This window comes from Hemitrygon akajei, chromosome 2 (assembly GCF_048418815.1).
Source record: "Hemitrygon akajei chromosome 2, sHemAka1.3, whole genome shotgun sequence".
Taxonomy (NCBI): Eukaryota; Metazoa; Chordata; class Chondrichthyes; order Myliobatiformes; family Dasyatidae; genus Hemitrygon; species Hemitrygon akajei.
This window is the reverse complement of record NC_133125.1, coordinates 213,177,237-213,200,952: the sequence shown is the minus strand read 5'-3', so window position 1 is coordinate 213,200,952 and position 23,716 is coordinate 213,177,237. Positions and strand designations below refer to the sequence as shown.

At 53.1% G+C, this 23,716-nt stretch overlaps 1 protein-coding gene across 1 annotated transcript in view; it reads left to right on the top strand.

Moving 5' to 3' along the window:
• LOC140720593 (butyrophilin subfamily 1 member A1-like) overlaps positions 1-23,716 on the top strand; it is a 327,454-nt gene that overhangs the window by 47,191 nt on the left and 256,547 nt on the right. The window contains exons 5-6 of the mRNA XM_073035429.1: positions 3,513-3,629; positions 7,002-7,034. Of these exons, the coding sequence (XP_072891530.1) occupies positions 3,513-3,629; positions 7,002-7,034 (150 nt within the window). The remainder of the gene's footprint in view (positions 1-3,512; positions 3,630-7,001; positions 7,035-23,716) is intronic.

Below are 23,716 nucleotides of genomic sequence, written 5' to 3'. Positions count from 1 at the left end.
TATCCACTCTATCAAGCCTTTCAGCATTTGATTGATTTCATTGAGGTCACCCCTCATTCTTCTGAATTCCAGTGAATACAGGCACTGAACCATCAAACGCTCTTCGTATGACAAGCTATTGAATCCTGGCATTATTTTTGTGAACCTCTTTTGAATCCTCTGCAGTATCAGCACATCCTTTCTAAGATGTAGGGCCCAAAACTGCTCATAATACTCCAAATGAGGCCTGACCACTGCTTTATAAAGTCTAAACATTATATCCTTGCTTTTATATTCTTGTCCTTTTGAAATAAGTGCATTGCATTTGCCTTCCTCACCACAGACTCAACCTTCAATTTAAACTTCCAGGAATCCTGCACAAGGACTCTCTGGTCCCATTGTGCCTCAATTTTGATCTTGTATTTTCTCTCCATTTAGAAAATAGTCAACCCTTTCATTTCTTCTACCAAAATGAATGACCATACACTACCTGGCAATGTACTCCATCTGCCATTTTTTTGCCCATTCTCCTAACCTGTCAGTCGTACTGTAGCCTCTCTACTTCCTCAAAACTACCCGCCCCTCTACCTATCTTCATATCATCTGCAAACTTTGCAACAGAGCCATCAACTCCATCATCAAAATCATTGACATATAACGTAAAAAGAATCAGTCCCAACACAGACCTCTGTGGAACACCACTAGTCACCAGCAGATAACCAGAAAAGCCCCCCTTTATTCCCACTCTTTGCCTTCTGCCAATCAGCCACTCCCTTATCCATATTAGAATCTTTCCTGGGCTCGTAGCTTGTTAAGCAGCCTCATGTGTGGCACCTTGTCAAAGGCCTTCTGGAAATCCAAGGACACAACATCAACCGATTCTCCTTTGTCTTTACAGCTTGTTGTTTATTCAAAGAATTCCAACAGATTCCTCAGGAAAGATTTTCCCTTGAGAAAACCATGCTGATTATGACCTATTATATTATTTGCCTCAAAGTACCCTGAGACCTCATCCTTAAAAATCAGCTAACATCTTCCCAACCACTGCGGTCAGACTAACTGGCCTATAGTCATTTCCTCTGCCTCCCTCCCTTCTTAAGGGTGGAGTAACATTTGCAATTTTCTAGTCTTTTGTGTCCATTGTAGAATCTGGTGATTCTTGAAATATCATTATTAATGCCTCCATGATCTCTTCAGCCACCTCTTTCAGATCTCCAGGGTGTACACTATCTGGTCCAGTGACTTATCTACCTTCAGTCCTTTCAGTTTCCCATGAACTTTCACTCCTGTTATGGTAACTTCACCAACATCATGACCCCTGACACCTAGAACTTCCACCATACTGCTAGTGTCTTCCACAGTGAAGACTGTTGCAAAATACTTCTTCAGTTCCTCCGCCGATTTGTTGTCCCCCATTACTATCTCTCTGGCATCATTTTTGAGTGGTCCGATATCCATTCTTACCTCTCTTTTACACTTTCTGTATCTGAAGAAACTTTTGATATCCACTTTAATATTATTGGCTCTCTTGGTTTTATATTCCATCTTTCCCTTAGTGACTTTTTTAGTTGCCTTCTGTTGGTTTTTAAAAGCTTTTCAATACTTTAATTTCCCACTAACTTTTGCTCTATTATATGCTCTCTTTGGCTTTGACTTCTCATGTTAGCCACGGTTGTGTCATCGTTCCTTTAGAAAACCTCTTCCTCTTTGGGATGTAAATATCCCGTGCCTCTGAATTGCTTCCGGAAATTCCAGGCATTGCTGACTGCTGTCATCCCTGCCAGTGTTCTTTTCCAATCAATTCTGGCCAACTCCTCTCTCATGCCTCTGTAATTCCCTTTACTCCACTGAAATACTGATACATCTGACTTGAGTTTTTCCTTCTCAAATTTCAGTGATCACCCCCTAAGGGTTCTTTTACATTAAGCTCTCTAATCAATTCTGGTTCATTGCACAACACCCAATCTGAAATATCTGATTCTCTTTTGAGCTCAACAAGCTGTTCTGAAAAGCTACGTCGTAGACATTCTAGAAATTCCCCCTGCAGGAATCCCGCACCAGCCTGATTTTCTCAATCTACCTGCATACTGAAGTCCCCCCATGACTGTTGTAATATTGCCCTTGTGGTATGCATTTTCCTTCTTCCATAGTACTCAGTATTCTGGCTGGTCATATCATGATCTGGTCTGGCAATCCGAATGCCCGGGAATGTAAGAAGCTGCAGAGAGAAGTGGACTCAGCCCAATACATCAGGGGCAAATCCCTCCCCACCATTGGTAGTATCTATAGGAGGTGCTGCCTCTAGAAGGCAATTCCATTATTAAAGAGTTTCACCATTCAGCCATGACATCTCCTTGCAGTGACCATTAGGCAGAAGCTACAGAAGCCTGAAGTCCCCACACAACCAGGTTCAGGAATAGAAACTGTTCAGTTCATGAACTAACTCACAAAACTCTAATCACTACCTCAGTACAACACTGTGACAACCTTGATCACTTTGCACTACAACAGACTTTTATTTTTTCATTCTGATTGTGTTATTTCCTGTAAAAATTATGTATAATTTATGTTTTTCATTGTGAGTGCTACCTCTGTGACTCTATAGCCTGTGATGTTGCTGCAAGTGTGTGTGTTTTTTGAGCTGGTGCTTACATGGACTTGTGCATGGAACATTAAAACTTTGAATGGACAATCTGTCGGGCACATGGACAAGGAAGGTTTAGAAGGATCTGGGCTAAACCCTGGCAAAAGGGACTAGTTTGGATGGGGCCTGGTGGTCATCATGGACTAGCTGGGCTGATGGACCTGTTTCTGGGCTGTATATCTCTGCAATTAAACATCAGTGAGAGTGATGAAGTCTCAGAGCCTCCATTATAACAGTCCATTGCAGCCATTTCTGGTTCTTCCAGTAAACACCTAATGACATTACAGGAGGAGGCTGCTAGGGCAGTTGTGGACTTTCCACCTCATGGAGTACAGAGAAGGTTCACCAGATTGATTCCTGGGATGGCAGGACTTTCATATGAAGAAAGACTGGATCGACTAGGCTTATACTCACTGGAATTTAGAAGGTTGAGGGGGGATCTTATTGAAACGTATAAAATTATAAAGGGATTGGACAGGCTAGATGCAGGATGATTGTTTCCGATGTTGGGGAAGTCCAGAACGAGTGGTCACAGTTTAAGGATAAAGGGGAAGCCTTTTAGGACCGAGATGAGGAAAAACTTCTTCACACAGAGAGTGGTGAAGCTGTGGAATTCTCTGCCACAGGAAACAGTTGAGGCCAGTTCATTGGCTATATTTAAGAGGAAGTTAGATATGGCCCTTGTGGCTAAAGGGATCGGGGGTATGGAGAGAAAGCAGGTACAGGGTTCTGAGTTGGATGATCAGCCATGATCATACTGAATGGTAGTGCAGGCTCGAAGGGCCGAATGGCCTACTCCTGCACCTATTTTCTATGTTTACTGAACTAATCCCGCTGGGGTGCATTGCAGATTTTTTCATTGTCTGATTCACTGATCTTTATTCTACAGACAATCTCTTCCCTGCTGTTGTTCAATGGGCCCTGCTACTGGTCACCATTTGTGTTCTAATTGCTGCTAACTCCACTGTGATTTATTGGAATGTGAAACAAAACAGACGCATAAAAGGTACGTTTCTGCAATATTGTGAAGTACTGGCCTGGAAATCCACTGGAACATCTCCCAGTTTCCCTCTGAAATTTCGATGAAAAGCCAGAGCATTTTCTGGAGAAATCATGTAAAATCCACATTTCCCAGCAGGCTCTGACATTCCAGCAGTGAATGTTGTCTCTGGAAAGAATATTTGTAGCCATAGAGATGGGAAGTAAGGAAGGAAACTGCCCGATATTGCATCTCCTGTGTCTGCATGGTGACGTGCCAGGAGGTTCAACTGGTCACTGATTCACCTGCTTCCGGTAACTTGGTTCCCGATGTTTAGGCTCCTCTACAGTGGTGAGACTGGGCGCAGTTTATACGATAACTTTGTAGAATAGCTCAAACCAAATTTTAAAATATGCATTTTCATCACGTATCCTAACCCTGTGAGCTCTCCGCTCACAGTGCCCGACAATGGTCTAAAGAGGCTGATCAGGGGCTGAAGGACAGAACTTCATTTTTTAAGCAGTGAAGCACAAAAAGTGCTGGTGGAACTCAGCATCTGTGGAAAGAAATAAACAGTCACCGTCTCAGACCAAGACCCTTGATTGGAAAGGAAGGGTAAAGAAGCCCGCAAGAACATGGGTGGAGGGGACGGAGTACAATCCAGAGGCTGGTAGGTGAAGGCAGGTGAGGGAAAAGAGTGGTGGATGAGGGAGAGAATTGAATTGTGAAGATGGGAGATGATAGACTTGAAAAGTAAAGTGCTGAAGTAGAAGGAATCTTTTTTGGAGAGGAGAATGGATCAGGGGAGAGAGAGAAGAAGAAGGGAGCTAATAGGCAGTGGAGGAGAAGCAGTAAGAGGGAAGTCAGAATGGGGAATGGAAAACGAGAAGAGGGAAGGCATCAGAGGGAGGTGATAGGCATGTTAGGAGAGAAACACTGTAAAGATACCATACAGCCCTCATTGCTGAGGGAAAGATCCATTCAATACAGGTTGGCACTTCCATTGTATCCTGGATAATGGACTACCTGACTGGCAGACCACAGTTTGTGTGGCTTCACAGCTGTGTGTCAGACATGGCTAGAAGCAGCACTGGGGCCCCACAGGCAACTGTATTGTTTCCCTTCCTGTTTACCCTGTATACCCCAGACTTTAGATACAACACAGTCATTTCATCTGTAGAAAATTATCTGACAACTTAGCAATAGTGTATAAAGGGAGGCTGGGAGGATGAATACAGGGCCTTGGTGGAGGATGTTTGTCATGGGTCTGGAGGACTGGAATTTGCAAATATCACTCCACTCTTTAAGTAGGGAGGAAGGCAAAAGAAAGGAAATTATAGGCTAGTTAGCCTAATCTCAGTGGTTGCTAAACTGTTGGACTCTATTATTAAGGATGCGGTTTTGGGGTACTTGGAGACTAATGATAAAATAAGTCAAAGTCAGCATGGTTTCTGTAACGGGAAATCTTGCCTGACCAATCTGTTGGAGTTCCTCGAGGAAGTACCAAGTAGGGTGGACAAAGGAGAGGCAGTGGATGTGATTTACTTGGATTTTCAGAAGGCATTTGATAAGGAGCCACACATGAGGCTGCTTAGCAAATAAAATCCTATGGATTTCACAGGAAAGATACTGGTATGGAGAGGAACTGGTGGAAGGCAGGAGGCAGTGAGTGGGAATAAAAGGGGTCTTTTCTGGTTGGCTGCAACTGACTAGTGGTATTCCTCAGGGGTCGGTTTCCTGTGGTGAAGATATCCAGAACTAGAGGGCACAGCCTCAAAATTGAGGGGTGACCTTTTAGAACAGAGGTAAGGAGAATTTTTCTTTAGCCAGAGAGTAGTGAATCTGTGGAATGTTCAGCCACAGACTGTGGTGGAGGCCAAGTCAGTGAGTTTATTTCGGGCAGAAGTTGAACGTTTCCTGATCGGTCAGGGCATCAAAGGATATGAGGAGTGTCAGGTGCATGGGGTTGGGTGGGATCAGAGATCAGCACTCCTGGATGGTGGAGCAGACTCGATGGGCTGAATGGCCTAATCTGCTCATCTGCCTTCTGGTCTTGGACTTTGTCAAATGGTGCAAGCTGAATCACGTTCAGCTCAACATCAGGAAGGCAAAGGAGATGGTGATGGACTTTAGGAAGACTGATCCTGCACTGCTCCCTGTTACTATTGATGGTGAGGACATGGATGTGGTGAGGACCTATGAGTACCTGGGGGTGCACCTGGATGACAGACTTGAGTGGAGCGCCAACAAGGAGGTACAAGGAGGATCAGAGTTTCCTCTACTTTCTGAGGAGACTGAGGTCCTTTGGAGTCTGCAGGCCTTTCTTTCTCATGTTCTACCAGTCTGTTGTCACCGATACAATCTTCAATGCGGTGGTGTGCTGGGGCAATGGCATCAACACTGGTGATGACAACAGGCTCAATAAACCGATTAGACAGGCTGGCTCTGTAAAAGGAGTCAAACTGTGCACACTGGAGGCTGTTGTAGAACAAAGGATCCGACGGAAAATATGGGCAATGTTTCTCACCCTCTGCATGTCACCTAGACTGAACAGAGGATCACTTTTAGTAATAAACTAAGACAACTGTGCTGGTCCAAAAATCGCTGTATGAGGTCATTCTTACCCTCAGCCATTAGGCTCGATAATGAGTCAACCTCTAGAGGGAAAGTGATGACCCCTCCTGTTAGACTGTTTGAGGTTACATTTTTAATTCTAATATCTATAATATCCTTTGGCATCAATAAAGTATCTATCTATCTATAAGGGGTCAGAGGGGAGTCAGAATGGGGAATAGAAAAATAGTGGAGGGAGGGCATCAGAGGGAGGTGATAGGCAGGTTAGGAGAAGAGAGGGGGTAAGGAGGGAGTCAGAATGGGAAATGGAAAAAGAGAGAAGATGGGTGGGGGGAGAAATTGATATTCATGCCATCAGGTTGGAAACTAATATCAGGTGTTGCTTCTCCAACACAAGAGTGGCCTCATTGTGCCAGGAGAGGAGGCTCAATATGTCGGAATGGGAATGGGGATCGGCATTAAAATGGTTGGCCACTGGGAAATCCTGCTTGATGCAGGTGGAGTGATGGTACCGACAAGACAGTCCCCCAATCTACATCGGGTCTCACGAATGTAGAAGAGGTCACACTGTGAGCACCATATACAGCTGGTAGCTCACAGCATTTCAAATTCAACACTGAGTGTAACCACTTCAAACCATGATCACTGTGTTCATGTTTTCCTACAGCAACTGTTGGGAATGGTTTTTGTGTTGTCATTTATCGTCTCCACAGCTGCCTGACCCTCTGAGTGTTCCCCATTCTTTCAGATCTCCAGCATCTGAAGCGAAATCATTGTCCTGAAAATTTGTTGTTGTTCTAATATACCACTGGTCTGTCTTTTCAGAGCTGGAACTTCAGAAATCCATCGTAGAATCTGGTAAGAGTTCAATATTGAAATATTCAAAAACTACAAGAAATAGCCATTTTATTTAATAAAAACATTTTCTTCTGTGAGGATGAATTATTTAAGTCTTTCATGACATTGCTCTGTTTAGAGATTTGTATATTAATAATAATAAACTAATTCCCTGTATTTTGCAACCAAGGCTCCTTAAAATAATCTTGATCAAATACAAGAGACTTCAGATTTGGAGTGAACAATCTTCTCTGGGAACATTGGGTTAAACATAATCTGTCGGGGGGAGTGATGGTTGGTGAGCAAAGGTCTTTCATATTTGGGGTAAAGCTGCATTAAGACTGGATGTTTTCGGTTTAAAGCCTCCATAAAGACTGATGCAGGATTTTGACCAAAATTGTCAAAATTTCACTTCACCACTAGCCCGCCCCCCACCCCAGAGATGCTGCTCACTGATTTCCTCCACCCATTGTTTGTTGTGTGAACTAATCCTCGTCATGTGAATGAAATGCTCTGGGTGGAATTTTCCAAGCTCTTGTGCTTTGGGTGCTTCATTCCAACCTCGAGAACATGCTGGCAAATTCCCAGAACTGGGTTTGTATTTCTGCACCGAAGATCAATCACCACTCTGACACAGGCTGGAATATTACAGGGTCAGATGTTCCTGATCCCAGCCCACACTCACCCCGTGTCTGCACCCGTGATCTGCAGTCCGACAGTCCCGAAGGTCCAAATAATACCTCTCACACCCTCACCTCCCACACACACGCTCCCCTCCCCTACTCCACTCAACTCCCCCTCCCCCTCACCTCCCCAACTCCACCCTCACTTCCCCACTCCCCCTCTCCTCCCACACTCCGCACTCACCTCCCACCCATCCCCTCACCTCCCACACACCCCCTCACAACCCACACTCACCCTCACCCTCACCTCCACACTCACTCTCGCCTCCAACGCCCTCCCCTCATGTCTCACACTCCCCCGTCACTGCCCCCACTCCCCCTCACCTCCCACACTCCCCCTCACCTCCCACAATCACCTTCAACTCCCACACTCACCCTCAACTACCACACACCTCTCACCTCCCCCACTTCCCCCTCATCAAATCATCATAGATTTGCTAAGGCTACTGGGGAGACTTTAAACTAGAATGGTTGGGGGGTAGGAATCAATTTGAAGAGACTAGGGGAGAGGAGGTTAGTTCACAAATAGAGAAAGCTAGTAGACAGTGTGTGAGGGAGGATAGGCAGGTGATAGAGAAGGGGAGCGCTCAGACCGAAGATGTAGGGGAGAAGGAAGAAAGAGATTATAAAGTTGATCACATTGTTAGGGATAAACAGAGAGGAAGAGCTAGAGAGTTTCTTAAATGCATCTATTTTAATGCTAGGAGCATTGTAAGAAAGGTGGATGAGATTAGAGCATGGATTGATAACTGGAAATATGATGTTGTAGCTATTAGTGAAACATGGTTGCAGGAGGGGTGTGATTGGCAACTAAATATTCCTGGATTTCGTTGCTTCAGGTGTGATAGAATCGGAGGGGCAAGAGGAGGAGGTGTTTCATTGCTTGTCCGATAAAACATTACAATTGTGCTTTGGCAGGATAGATTAGAGGGCTTGTCTAGGGAGACTATTTGAGTGGAATTGAGGAATGGGAAAGGTGGAATAACATTTATAGGGGTGTATTATAGATCTAATTAGGGTGTATCACCTAATGGGGAGCGAGATTTGGAGGAGCAAATTTGTAAGGAGATAGCAGATATTTGTAGTAAGCACAAGGTTGTGATTGTGGGAGATTTTAATTTTCCACACATAGACTGGGAAGCCCAATCTGTAAAAGGGCTGGATGGTTTGGAGTTTGTAAAATGTGTGCAGGATAGTTTTTTGCAGCAATACATAGAGGTACTGACGAGAGAAGGGGCAGTGTTGGATCTCCTGTTAGGGAATGAGATAGGTCAGGTGACGGACGTATGTGTTGGGGGGCACTTCAGGTCCAGTGATCACAATACCATTAGTTTCAATATAATTATGGAGAAGGATAGGACTGGACCCAGGGTTGAGATTTTTGATTGGAGAAAGGCTAACTTTGAGGAGATGCGAAAGGACTTACAGAGAAACAGACAGACATACTTTATTGATCCCGAGGGAAATTGGGTTTCGTTACAGCCGCACCACCAAGAATAGTGAAGAAATATTGCAATATAAAACCATAAATAATTGGGACAATTTGTTTTATGGGAAGGATGTAATGGAGAAATGGAGGTCATTTAAAGGTGAAATTTTGAGGGTACAGAATCTTTATGTTCCTGTTAGGTTGAAAGGAAAGGTTAAAAGTTTGAGAGCGCCATGGTTTTCAAGGGATGTTGGAAACTTGGTTCAGAAAAAGAGAGAGATCTACAATAAATATAGGCAGCATGGAGTAAATGAGGTGCTCGAGGAATATAAAGAATGTAAAAAGAATCTTAAGAAAGTAATTAGAAAAGCTAAAAGAAGATACGAGGTTGCTTTGGCAAGTAAGGTGAAAATAAATCTGAAGGGTTTCCACAGTTATATTAATAGCAAAAGGATAGTGAGGGATAAAATTGGTCCCTTAGAGAATCAGAGTGGACAGTTATGTGTGGAGCTGAAAGAGATGGGGGAGATTTTAAACAGTTTCTTTTCTTCGGTATTCACTAAGGAGAAGGATATTGAATTGTGTAAGGTAAGGGAAACAAGTAGGGAAGTTATGGAAACTATAACAATTAAAGAGGAGGAAGTACTGGTGCTTTTAAGGAATATAAAAGTGGATGAATCTCCAGTTCCTGACAGGATATTCCCTACGACCTTGAGGGAAGTTGGTGTAGAAATAGCAGGGGCTCTGACAGAAATATTTCAAATGTCATTAGAAACGGGGATGGTGCCAGAGGATTGGTGTATTGCTCATGTGGTTCCATTGTTTAAAGAGGGTTCCAAGAGTAAAACTAGCAATTATAGGCCTGTCAGTTTGACGTCAGTGGTGGGTAAATTAATGGAAAGTATTCTTAGAGATGGTATATATAATTATCTGGATAGACAGGGTCTGATTAGGAACAGTCAGCATGGATTTGTGCGGGGAAGGTCATGTTTGACAAATCATTGAATTTTTTGAAGAGGTTACGAGGAAAGTTGAAGAGGGTAAAGCAGTGGATGTTGTCTATATGGACTTCAGTAAGGCCTTTGACAAGGTTCCGCACGGAAGGTTAGTTAGGAAGGTTCAGTCATTAGATATTAATATTGAAGTAGTAAAATGGATTCAACAGAGGCTGGATGGGAGATGCCAGAGAGTAGTGGTGGATAACTGTTTGTCAGGTTGGAGGCCGATGACTAGTGGTGTGCCTCAGGGATCTGTACTGGGTCCAGTGTTGTTTGTCATATACATTAATGATCTGGATGAAGGGGAGGTAAATTGGATTAGTAAGTATGCAGATGATACTAAGGTAGGTGTGTTGTGGATAATGAAGTAGGTTTTCAAAGCTTGCAGAGAGATTTAGGCCAGTTAGAAGAGTGGGCTGAATGACAGCAGATGGAGTTTAATGCTGATAAGTGTGAGGTGCTACATTTTGGTAGGAATAATCAAAATAGGACATACATGGTAAATGGTAGGGCATTGAAGAATGCAGTAGAACAGAGTGATCTAGGAATAATGGTGCATAGTTCCCTGAAGGTGGAATCTCATGTGGATAGGGTGATGAAGAAAGCTTTTGGTATGCTGGCCTTTATAAATCAGAGCATTGAGTATAGGAGTTGGGATGTAATGTTAAAATTGTACAAGGCATTGGTAAGGCCGGATTTGGAGTATTGTGTACAGTTCTGGTCACGAAATTATATGAAAGATATCAACAAAATAGAGAGAGTACAGAGAAGATTTACTAGAATGTTACCTGGGTTTCAGCACCTAAGTTACAGGGAAAGGTTGAACATGTTAGGTCTTTATTCTTTGGAGCATAGAAGGTTGAGGGGGGACTTGATAGAGGTATTTAAAATTATGAGGGGGATAGATAGAGTTGACGTGGATAGGCTTTTTCCATTGAGAGTAGGGGAGATTCAAACAAGAGGGCATGATCTGAGAATTAGGGGGCAAAAGTTTAAGGGTAACACGAGGGAGAATTTCTTTACTCAGAGAGTGGTAGCCTTGTGGAATGAGCTTCCAGTAGAAGTGGTAGAGGCAGGTTCGGTATTGTCATTTAAAGTAAAATTGGATAGGTATATGGACAGGAAAGGAATGGAGGGTTATGGGCTGAGTGCGGGTCAGTGGGATTAGGTGAGAGTAAGCGTTGGCACGGACTAGAAGGGCCGAGATGGCCTGTTTCCGTGCTGTAATTGTTATATCTCACTACTCTCCCCTCATCTCCCCACTCACCCCTCACCTCCCCAACTCAGCTCCCCCACTCCCCCTCACATCCCACACTCCCTCCTCACCTCACACACTCCCCCCTCAACTATGTCACACCCCCTGACCGCCTCACCTCCCCCTCCGCCTCAACTCCCATGCTCCCACCACACCTCCCACACTCCCTCACTTCCCCACTCCCCATCCCACACTCCACCCTCACGTCCGCAACTCCCCCTCACCTCCCACACTCCCCTTTCCTTCCACACTCCCCCTCACCTCCCCCACTCCCCCTCACATCCCACACTCCCTCTCACCTCACACACTCCCCCCTCAACTACACCACACCCCCTTACCTCCCACTCTGCGCCTCACCTCCCATACTCCTCCTCACCTCCCCCACTCACCCCTCCTCCCTTACACTCCACTTCACCTCCAACACTCCCCCCACACCTCCCATATTCCCCCCTCACCTCGCATACTCTGCCCTCACCCCCCACACTCCCCTTAACCTCACCCGCTCCCCCTCACCTCCCCTGCTCCCCTTCACCTCCCACATTCCCCCCTCGACTCCCACATTTCCCCCTCACCTCCCACACTTACCCCTCACTTCCACACAGCCCCTCACCTCCACACACACCCTCACCTCCCACACCCCTACCTCACTTCCCACACTCCTCCCTCACCTCCACACACCTCCTCAAATCCCCCACTCCCACTTACCTCGACACTCCACCCCTCAACTCCCATACTCCCCCCTCACTTAGCACACTGACCTCTCACATCCTTCACTCCTCCCTCACCTCCCTCACTCCTCCCTCATGTCCGGTACTCCGATCTCACCTCCTACGCTCCCCCTCCCCAACTCACCCCTCAACCCCCACACTCCCCCTCACTTACACTGCTCCCATTCACCTCCCACACTCCCCCGTCACCTCCTACACTCCACCCCTCTCCTCCCATGCTCCCCCTTCACCTAGCACACTCCTCCCTCACCTCCAGCACTCCCCCTCACCTCCCACACTCACCCTCACCTCCCCTTTCGCTCTTTCCCCTATGCCCCCTCACCTCCCACACTCCCCCTCACAACTCACATTACCCCCTCACTACCCACACTGACCCTCAACTACCACACTCTTCCTCAACTTGACACTCCACCCCTCACCTCCCATACTCCCCACTCACCTCCGGCACACCTCCTTCTCCTCCAGCACTCCCACTCACATTCCACACTCTCCCTCACCTCCCCTTTCCCTCTCTCCCCTACTCCCCCTCAACACCCACACTCCCCCTCACGTCCCACGCTCCCTATACTTTACCTAGTCACCCCTCGTCTCCCACACTCCCTCATACCTACCCCACTCACACTTCACCTCCCACACTCAACCATCACCTCCCTCACTCTCCCTTACCTCCCCTCTCACCCTCCCCTCCCACACTCCCCGATCACCTCCCACACTCCCCTTCACCTCCCACACTCCCCTTCACCTCCTCCACTCCTCCCTCACCTGCCAAACTCCCCCTCACATCCCTCACCTCCCAAACTCCCCCTCACATGCCACACTCCCCCTCACATGCCACACACCCCCTCACCTCCCACACAAACCCTCACCTCCCCAACTCACCCTCACCTCCCCTTTCCCTCTCTCCCCTACTCCTACTAACCACCCACACTCCCCCTCACATCCCACACTCCCTGTCACCTCCCCCACTCACAGTTCACCTCACACACTCACCCCTCAACTCCCACACTCCCCACTCACCTCCCACACACCCCTCACAACCCCCGCTCTCCCTCACCTCCCACACTCACCCTCAACTACCACACTCCTCCCTCACCTCACACACTCACCCCTCAACTCCCCCTCTCACCCTCACCTCAACACTCCACCCCTCACCTCTCATATTCCCCCCTCACCTAGCACACTCCTCCCTCACCTCTGGCACTCCCCCTCACCTCCCCTTTCCCTCTCTCCCCTACTCCTCCCTCACCTCCGGCACTCCCCCTCACCTCCCACACTCTCCCTCACCTGCCCTTTCCCTCTCTCCCCTACACCCCCTCACCTCCCACACTCCCCCTCATCTTCCCCACTCCTCCCTCACCTGCCACACTCCTCCTCACCTGCAACACAACCCCTCACCTCCCATACTCCCCCCTCACCTCCACACACCTCCTCAACTCCCCCACTCCGCCTCATCTCGACACACCACCCCTCACCTCTGGCACACCTCCTTCTCCTCCAGCACTCCCCCTCACATTCCACACTCTCCCTCACCTCCCCTTGCCCTCTCTCCCCTACTCCCCCTCAACACCCACACTCCCCCTCACGTCCCACTCTCCCTATACCTTACCTACTCACCACTCGCCTCCCACACTCCCTCATACCTACCCCACTCACACTTCACCTCCCACACTCAACCCTCACCTCCCCTCTCACCCTCCCCTCCCACACTCCCCTCCCACACTCCCCGCTCACCTCCCAAACTCCCCCTCACATGCCACACACCCCCTCACCTCCCACACTCACCCTCACCTCCCCTTTCCCTCTCTCCCCTACTCCCACTAACCACCCACACTCCCCCTCACATCCCACAACTCTCTGTCACCTCCCCCACTCACAGTTCACCTCCCACACTCACCCCTCAACTCCCACACTCCCCCCTCACTCCCCCTTACCTCCCCTCTCCCCTTCCCTTCCCACACTCTCCGTTCACCTCCCACACACCCCTCACCTCCTCCACACCTCCCTCACCTGCCACACTCCACCTCACCTCCCAAGCTCCCGCTCACATCCCCCACTCTCCCTCACCTCCCACACTCACCCTCAACTACCACACTCCTCCCTCACCTCTGGCACTCCCCCTCACCTCCCACACTCTCCCTCACCCGCCCTTTCCCTCTCTCCCCTTCACCCCCTCATCTCCCACACTCCCCCTAACATCCCACACTCCCCCTCATCTTCCCCACTCCCTCACCTGCCACACTCCTCCTCACCTGCAATACAACCCCTCACCTCCCATACTCCCCCCTCACCTCGGGCACACCTCCTTCTCCTCCAGCACTCCCCCTCACATTCCACACTCTCCCTCACCTCCCCTTTCCCTCTCTCCCCTTCTCCCCCTCACGTCCCACGCTCCATATCACCTCCCGAACTCACACTTCACCTCCCACACTCACCCCTCAACTCCCACACACCCCTCACCTCCCTCACTCCCCCTTACCTCCCATCTCCCCCTCCCTTCCCACACTCCCCGCTCACTTCCCACACCCCTCACCTCCTCCACCCCTCCCTTACATCCCACACTCCCCCTCACCTCCCACACTCACCCTCAACTACCACACTTCTCCCTTACCTCCCACGTCACCCCTCAACTCCCCACTCACCGTCACCTCAACACTCCACCCCTCACCTCTCATACTCCCCCTTACCTAGCACACTCCTCCCTCACCTCCCCTTTCCCTCTTTCCCCTACTCCCCCTCATCTCCCACACTCCCTCTAACATCCCACACTCCCAGTCACCTTCCCCACTCCTCCCTCACCTGCCACACTCCTCCTCATCTGCCACACACCCCTCATCTCCCACACTCCCCCTCACCTCCAACACTCCCCCTCACATCCCACACCCCCTCACATCCCGCACTCCCCCTCACCTCCCACACTCACCCTCAACTGCCACACTCACCCCTCACCTCCCTCATTCCCCCATACCTCCCCTCTCCCCCTCCCCTCCCACGATTCCCACTCACCCCCCTCAAACCCCTCACCTCTGCAACTCACCCCCAACCCCCACACTCCCCCTCACATCCAACGCTACCCTTCACCGCCCACACTCCCCCCTCATGTCCCACACTCACCCCTCACCTGCAGAAACCTACTCAACTCCCCCCCTCCCCCTCATCTCGACACTCCCCCACTCCCCCTTCACCTCCCCTACACCCTCACCTCCCCCACTCAACCCTCAGTTACCCCTCTCCCCCTCAACTCCCACACTCCCTTCCTCACCTCCCATACTTCCCCTCACATCCCACACTCCTCCTCAACCTCCCACACACCCTCATCTCCCCACCACTCCCTCATCTCCCACACTCACCTCTCACCTCCCACACTGACTCCTCACCTCCACACAATCCATTAACTCCCCCACTCCACCCCCAGCTCGACACTCCATCCCTCACCTCCCATGCTCCCCCTGCACCTAGCACACTCCTCCCTCACCTCCGGCACTCCCCCTCACTCACACTCTCCCTCACCTCCCCTTTCCCTCTCTCCCCTACTCCCCCTCATCTCCCACACTCCCCCTAACATCCCACACTCCCCCTAACATCCCACACTCCCCCTCACCTTCCCCACTCCTCCCTCACCTTCCCCACTCCTCCATCACCTGCCACACTCCTCCTCATTTGCCACACACCCCCTCATCTCCCAAACACACTCCTCACATCCCACACTCCCCCTCACCTCCAACACTCCCCCTCACAACCCACACTCCCCCTCACATCCCACACTCCCCCTCACATCCCACACTCCCCTCACCTCCCACACTCACCATCAACTACGACACTCCTCCCTCACTCCCCTCTCACCTTCCACACTCCCCTCTCACCTTCCACACTCACCCCTCAACTTCCCCACTTCCCCTCATCTCGACACTCCACCCCTCACCTCCCATGCTCCCCCTTCACCTAGCACACTCCTCCCTCACCCCCGGCACTCCCCCTCACCTCCCACACTCACCCTCACCTCCCCTTTCCCTCTCTTCCCTACGCCCCCTCACCTCCTCCACTCCTCCCTCACCTGTCACACTCGCCCTCACCTCCCACACTCCCCCTCACAACTCACATTACCCCCTCACCACCCACACTGACCCTCAACTACCACACTCTTCCTCAACTCGACACTCCACCCCTCACCTCCCATACTCCCCACTCACCTCCGGCACACTTCCATCTCCTCCAGCACTACCCCTCACATTCCATTCTCTCCCTCACCTCCCCTTACCCTCTCTCCCCTACTCCCCCTCAACTGCCACACTCCCCCTCACGTCCCATGCTCCCTATAACTTACCTACTCACCCCTCGTGTCCCACACTCCCTCATACCTGCCCCACTCACACTTCACCTCCCACACTCACCCCTCACCTCCCTCACTCCCCGCTCACCTCCCACACTCCCCCGTACGTCCCCTCTCCCCCTCCCCTCCCACACTCCCTGCTCACCTCCCACACTCCCGGCTCACCTCCCACACTCCTCATCACCTCCTCCACTCCTCCCTCACCTGCCACACTCCCCCTCACATGCCACACTCCCCCTCACCTCCCACACTACCCCCACTACCCACACTCCCCGCACTACCCACACTCCCCCTCACCTCCCACACTCCCCCTCACATCCCCAACTCCCTCTCACCTTCCCCACTCACCCCTCAAATCCCACCCCCCACCGTTCCCCTCACATACCCTCTCCCCTCCCGCCATACTTGCCACTCACCTCCCACACTCCCCCTCACTTTCCACACCCACCACTCACCTCCACACTCACCCCTCAACTCCCTCACTCCTTCTTTCCTCCCCTCTCCCCCTCACCTCCCACACTCCCCCAACTACCCACACTCCCCCTCACATCCCCAACGACCTCTCAATTTCCTCACTCACCCCTCAAATCCCACCTCCCACCGTTCCCCTCACATACCCTCACCCCTCACCCCATACTCGCCACTCACCTCCCACACTCCCCCTCACCTTCCACACAAACCACTCACCTCCCATACGCCCCTCTCACCTAGCACATTCCTCGCTCACCTCCATCACCTCCCCAACTCACCCCTCAACCCCCACACTCCCCCTCACCTCCCACACTCCACCCCACCTTCCACACACACCCCTCACCTCCACACTCCCTCTCATTTCAACACTCCACCCCTCACCTCCCATACGCCCCTCTCACCTAGCACATTCCTCGCTCACCTCCATCAGCTCCCCAACTCACCCCTCAACCCCCACACTCCCCCTCACCTCCCACACTCCACCCCACCTTCCACACACACCCCTCACCGTACACCCCCTCAACATCACTCCCCCTCATCTCGACACTCAACCCCTCTCCCCCCAGACTCCCCCTTCGCCTAGCACACTCCTCCCTCACCTCCCAACTCTCCTTCAACTCCGGCATTCCCCCTCACCTCCCACACTCTCCCTCACATCCCCTTTCCCTCTCTCCCCCTACTCCCTCTCACCTCCCACACACCCTCTCACCCCCACACTCCTCTCTCACCACCCACACTCCCCATCACCTTCCACCCAACCCCCTCACCTCTCACACTCCTCCTCACCTCCCTCATTCCCACCTCATCTCCACCCACTCCACCCTCACCTCCGGCACTCACGCTCAAATTCCCGACTCTCCCTCACCAACCCCACTCTCCCTCACATCCAGCACTCCGCCTACCACACTCCCCTCACATTCCTCACTCACCCTCACATACCCTCACATCCCACACACGCCCCTCACATCCCCCACTCAACCCTCACCTCATCTTCCAGACTCTAAAGTCACCTCCTCAATTCCCCCTCACCTCCCCCTCTATACTTTCGCCTCATTCAGTCTCACTCACCTCACACACTCCCCCTCAACTCCCCTGCTCCCCCTCACCTCCCACACTGCCCCCTCACCTCCCATACTCCCCCCACTCCTCCCCCGCTCCCCCTCACCTCCCCCGTACCCCGTCACTTACCATACCCCCCTCTCCTAGCACACTCCCCTTTCACCTACCTCACCTCCGGCACTCCCCCTCACTTCCCCAACTCACCCCTCAGCCCCCACACTACCCTTCATCTCCCTTTGCTCCCCATTAACTGCTATACTCCCTGTCACCTCCCCCAGTCCTCCCTCACCTCCCACACACCCTCAAATACCACACCCCTCCCTCAGCTCCCACACCCACCACTCACCTCCCACACTACCCTTCACCTCCCACACACTCCCACATCCCACACTCTGCATCACCTCCCACACACCCTTAAATACCACACCCCTCCCTCAGCTCCCACACACACCCCTCACCTCCCACACTCACCCCTCACCTCCCCTATCCTCCCTCACCTGACACACTCCCCCATCACCTCCCAAACTCCCCCTCACCTCCCAAACTCCCCCTCACCTCCACACACCACCTCAACACACCCACTCCCTCTCATCTCGACACTCCACCCCTCAACTCCCATACCCCTCTTCACCTAGCACACTCCTCCCTCACCTCCAGCATTCCCCCTCAACTCCCACCCTCCCCCTCACCTCGACACTCCTCAAATCTACCTCACCTCATGTCCCCGCATCCCCTCACCTCGACACTCCCCAAATCTACTTCACCTCCCACCCTTCCCCTCACCTCCCCTCTACCCCTCCCCTCTCAAACTCCCCCCTCACATCCCACACTCCTCTCACCTCCCACCCTCCCTCTCACCACCACACTCCTCCCTCACCTCCCATACTCACAATCACCTCCCACCCACGCCCCTCACCTCTCACACTCCCCCTCACCTCCACCATTCCCACCTCAGCTCCCCCCACTCCACCCTAATCTCCGGCACTCCCCCTCAAATTCCCAACTCTCCCTCACCTACCCCCACTCTCCCTCACTTCCACCACTCCACCTACCACACTCCACTCTCTTTCCTCACTCACCCTCACATCCCCCACTCCCCATTCACCTCCCCCACTCAACGCTCACCTCATACACTCACCCTCTCCTCCCCAAATCACCCCTCAAACCCCAGCCTACTGCCCACCTCCCCCACTCCCCCTCACCACCCCCATTCCCACCTCATCTCCCACCACTCCACCCTCACCTCCGGCATTCCTGCTCAAATTCCCGACTCTCCCTCACCTACCCCACTCTCCCTCACCACCCCCACTCTCCCTCACATCCACCACTCCACCTACCACACTCCCCTCACTTTCCTCACTCCCCCTCACATCCCACACTCGCCCCTCACATCCCCCACTCCCCATTCACCTCCCCCACTCAACGCTCACCTCATACACTCACCCTCTCCTCCCCAAATCACCCCTCAAACCCCACCCTACTCCTCACTTCCCCACTCCCCCTCACCTCCCCCATTCCCACCTCATCTCCCACCACTCCACCCTCACCTCCGGCACTCCTGCTCAAATTCCCGACTCTCCCTCACCTACCCCACTCTCCCTCACCACCCCCACTCTCCCTCACATCCACCACTCCACCTACCACACTCCCCTCACTTTCCTCACTCCCCCTCACATCCCACACTCGCCCCTCACATCCCCCACTCCCCATTCACCTCCCCCACTCAACGCTCACCTCATACACTCACCCTCTCCTCCCCAAATCACCCCTCAATCCCCACCCTACTCCTCACTTCCCCACTCCCCCTCACCTCCCCCATTCTCACCTCATCTCCCACCACTCCACCCTCACCTCCGGCACTCCCCCTCACCTTGCACAGACTCCACCACATCACACACTCCCCCTCACCTCCCACACACCCTCAAATACCACATGCCTCTCTCAGCTCCCTCACCCACCACTCACCCTTCAACTCCCTCACTCTTCCTTTCCTCCCCTCTCCCCCTCTCCTGCCACACTCCCCCTCACCTCCCAAACTTCCCCTCACCTCCCACACTCCCCCTCACCTCCCCCGTACCCCGTCACTTCCCATAACCCCCCTCTCCTAGCACACTCCCCTTTCACCTACCTCACCTCCGGCACTCCCCCTCACCTCTGGCACTCCGCCCTCACCTCCCACTCACCTCCCCAACTCACCCCTTAACCCCCACACTCCCCCTCTCCACCCCAACTCACCCCTCAACCCCCACACTCCTCCTCACCTCCCCGCTCCCCCTCACCTTACACACTCATCACTCACCTCAACACAGCCCCTCAACTTCCCCACTCCCCCTCATCTCGACACTCCACCTCTCACCTCCCATAATCCCCCTTCACCTAGCACACTCCTCCCTCACCTCCAGCACTCTCCCTCACCTCCGGCACTCCGCCTTCACCTCCCACACTCCCCCTCACCTCCCTAACTCACCCCTCAACTCCCACACTCCACCTCACCTCCCTGCTACCCCCCTCACCTCCCTACTCACCCTCAAATACCACACCCCTCCCTCAGCTCCCAAACCCACCCCTCACCTCCCACACTCACCCCTCAACTCCCACACTCGACCCTCACTGCGCTCACTCCCCCTTACCTCCCCTCTCCCCCTCTCCTTGCACAATCCCCACTCACCTCCCACATTAGCGCTCACCTCCCCCACTCCTCCCTCACCTGCCAAACTCCCCCTCACCTCCCACAATCCCCCTCACATCCCATACGCCCCTCTCACCTAGCACATTCCCCTCTGACCTCCCTCACCTCCGGCACTCTCCCCACCTCCAGCACTCTCCCTCACCTCCGGCACTCCGCCTTCACCTCCCACACTCCCCCTCACCTCCCCAACTCACCCCTCAACTCCCACACTGCACCTCACCTCCCTGCTACCCCCTCACCTCCCTACTCACCCTCAAATACCACACCCCTCCCTCAGCTCCCAAACCCACCCCTCACCTCCCACACTCCCCCTCACATCCCATACGCCCCTCTCACCTGGCACATTCCCCTCTGACCTCCCTCACCTCCGGCACTCTCCCCACCTCCGGCACTCCCCTCAACTCTGGCACTCCGCCCTCACCTCCCACACTCCAACTCACCTCCCCAACTCACCCCTCAACCCCCACACTCCCCCCTCACCTCCCATACACCCCCTCACACCCCACACTCCCTCTCACCTCCCACACTCACCCCTCACCTCAATATTCCCCCTCAATAACACACTCCTCCCTCACCTCCCACACTCCACCACCCCACCTTCCACACACACCCCTCACCTCCATACACCCCTCAACACCATTCCCCCTCATCTCAACACTCAACCCCTCTCCCCCCAGACTCCCTCTTCACCTGGCACACTCCTCCCTCTCCACCGGCACTCTCCCTCACCTCCCCTTTCCCTCTCTCCCCTACTCCTTCTCACCTCCCACACACCCCCTCACTCCTCCCTCACCACCCACACTCCCCATCACTTTCCACCCAACCCCCTCACCTCCCCCATTCCCACCACATCTCCACCCACTCCACCCTCACCTCCGGCACTCCCGCTCAAATTCCCGACTCTCCCTCGCCTACCCCACTCTCCCTCACCACCCCCACTCTCCCTCACATCCAGCACTCTGCCTACCACACTCCCCTCACATTCCTCACTCACCCCCACATCCCACACACGCCCCTCACATCCCCCACCTCCCCATTCACCTCCCCCACTCAACCCTCACCTCATCTTCCGGACTCTAAAGTCACCTCCTCAATTCCCCCTCACCTCCCCCTCTATACTTTCGCCTCATTCAGTCTCACTCACCTCACACACTCCCCCTCAACTCCCCCTGCTCCCCTCACCTCCCACACTGCCCCCCTCACCTCCCATACTCCCCCCACTCCTCCCCCGCTCCCCCTCACCTCCCCCGTACCCCGTCACTTCCCATACCCCCCCTCTCCTAGCACATTCCCCTTTCACCTACCTCACCTCCGGCACTCCCCCTCGCTTCCCCACTCACCCCTCAGCCCCCACACTACCCTTCATCTCCCTTCGCTCCCCATTAACTGCTATACTCCCCGTCCCCTCCCCCAGTCCTCCCTCACCTCCCCCACTCCTCCCTCACCTCCCACACTCCCCCCTCACCTCCCACATTACCCTTCACCTCCCACACATTCCCACATCCCACACTCCGCATCACCTCCCACACACCCCTTAAATACCACACCCCTCCCTCAGCTCCCACACACACCCCTCACCTCCAAACAGTCCTTCAAGTCCTGCACTCCACCTCATCTCGACACTCCACCCCTCACCTCCCATACTCCCCCCTTCCCTGAGCACACTCCTCCCTCAAATCCGGTACACCTCCTCACCTCCCACACTCTCCCTCACCTCCCCTTTCCCTCTCTCCACTACATCCTCTCACCTCCCACACTCTCCCCTTACCTCCCACACTCAACAACCACACTCCTCCCTCACCTCCCACACTCCCCACAACCTCTTCACCTAGCACACTCCCCCTCACCTCCTACATTCCCCCTCACCTCCCACACTGCCCCTCCACTCCCACACTCAGCCCTCACCTCCAAACACCCCCTCAACACCCCCACTCCCCCTCATCTTGACACTCCACCTCTTCACATCCGGCACTCTCCCTCATCTCCAGCACTCCGCCCTTCACCTCCCCCGCTCCCCCTCACCTCCCACACTGCCCCTCCACTCCCATACTCCCCCCTCCCCTCCCCCACTCCTCCCTCACCTCCCACTCCCCCCTCACCTCCCACACTCACCCTTAAATACCACACCCACCCCTCACCTCCCACACACCCCTCAACTCCCTCACTCACCCCCTCACCTCCCACACTCACCCTCAAATACCACACCCCTCCTTCACCTCCCACCCTCACTCCCCCTTATCTCCCCTCTCCCCCTCTCCTCGCACATCCCCGCTCACCTCCCAAATTCCCCCTCACATCCCACACTCCCGTTCACCTCCTAAACTCACTCCAGATATTCCACACTCCCCCATCACCTCCAAACACCCCATCAACTCTCCCACTCCCCCTCATCTCGACACTCCACCCCTCACCTCCCATACTCCCCCTTCACCTAGCACACTCCTCCCTCACCTCCGGCACTCCCCCTCACCTCCCACACTCCTCCCACACATCCCACACTCCCTCTCACCTCCCCCATTCACCCTCAACTCCCACACTCCCCCCTCACCTCCCACACTCTCTCACCTCTCAACCCCACACTCCCCTTCACCTCCCATACTCCCACCTTACCTCCCACACTCCTCCCTCACCTCCGACACTCTCCCTTACCTCCCCTTTCCCTCTCTGTACTACATCCCCTCAACTCCCACACTCCTCCTCACATCCCACACTTCCTCTCACCTCCCGCACTCCTCCCCACTTTCCACACACACCCCTCAACTCCCCCCACTCCCCCTCATCTTGACACGCCACCCCTCTCCTCCCAGACTCCATCTTCACCTAACACCACTCCTCCCTCACCTCCGGCACTCCCCCTCACCTCCCATACTCTCCCTCACCTCCCCTTTCCCTCTCTCCCCCTACTCACTCTCACCTCCCACCCAACCCCCTCACCTCCCCATTCCCCACCTCATCTCCCCCCACTCCACTCTCACATCCGGCACTCCCCGCTCAAATTACCAACTCTCTCTCACCCTCCCCCACTCAACCCTCACCTCATCTTCCCGACACTAAAGTCACCTCC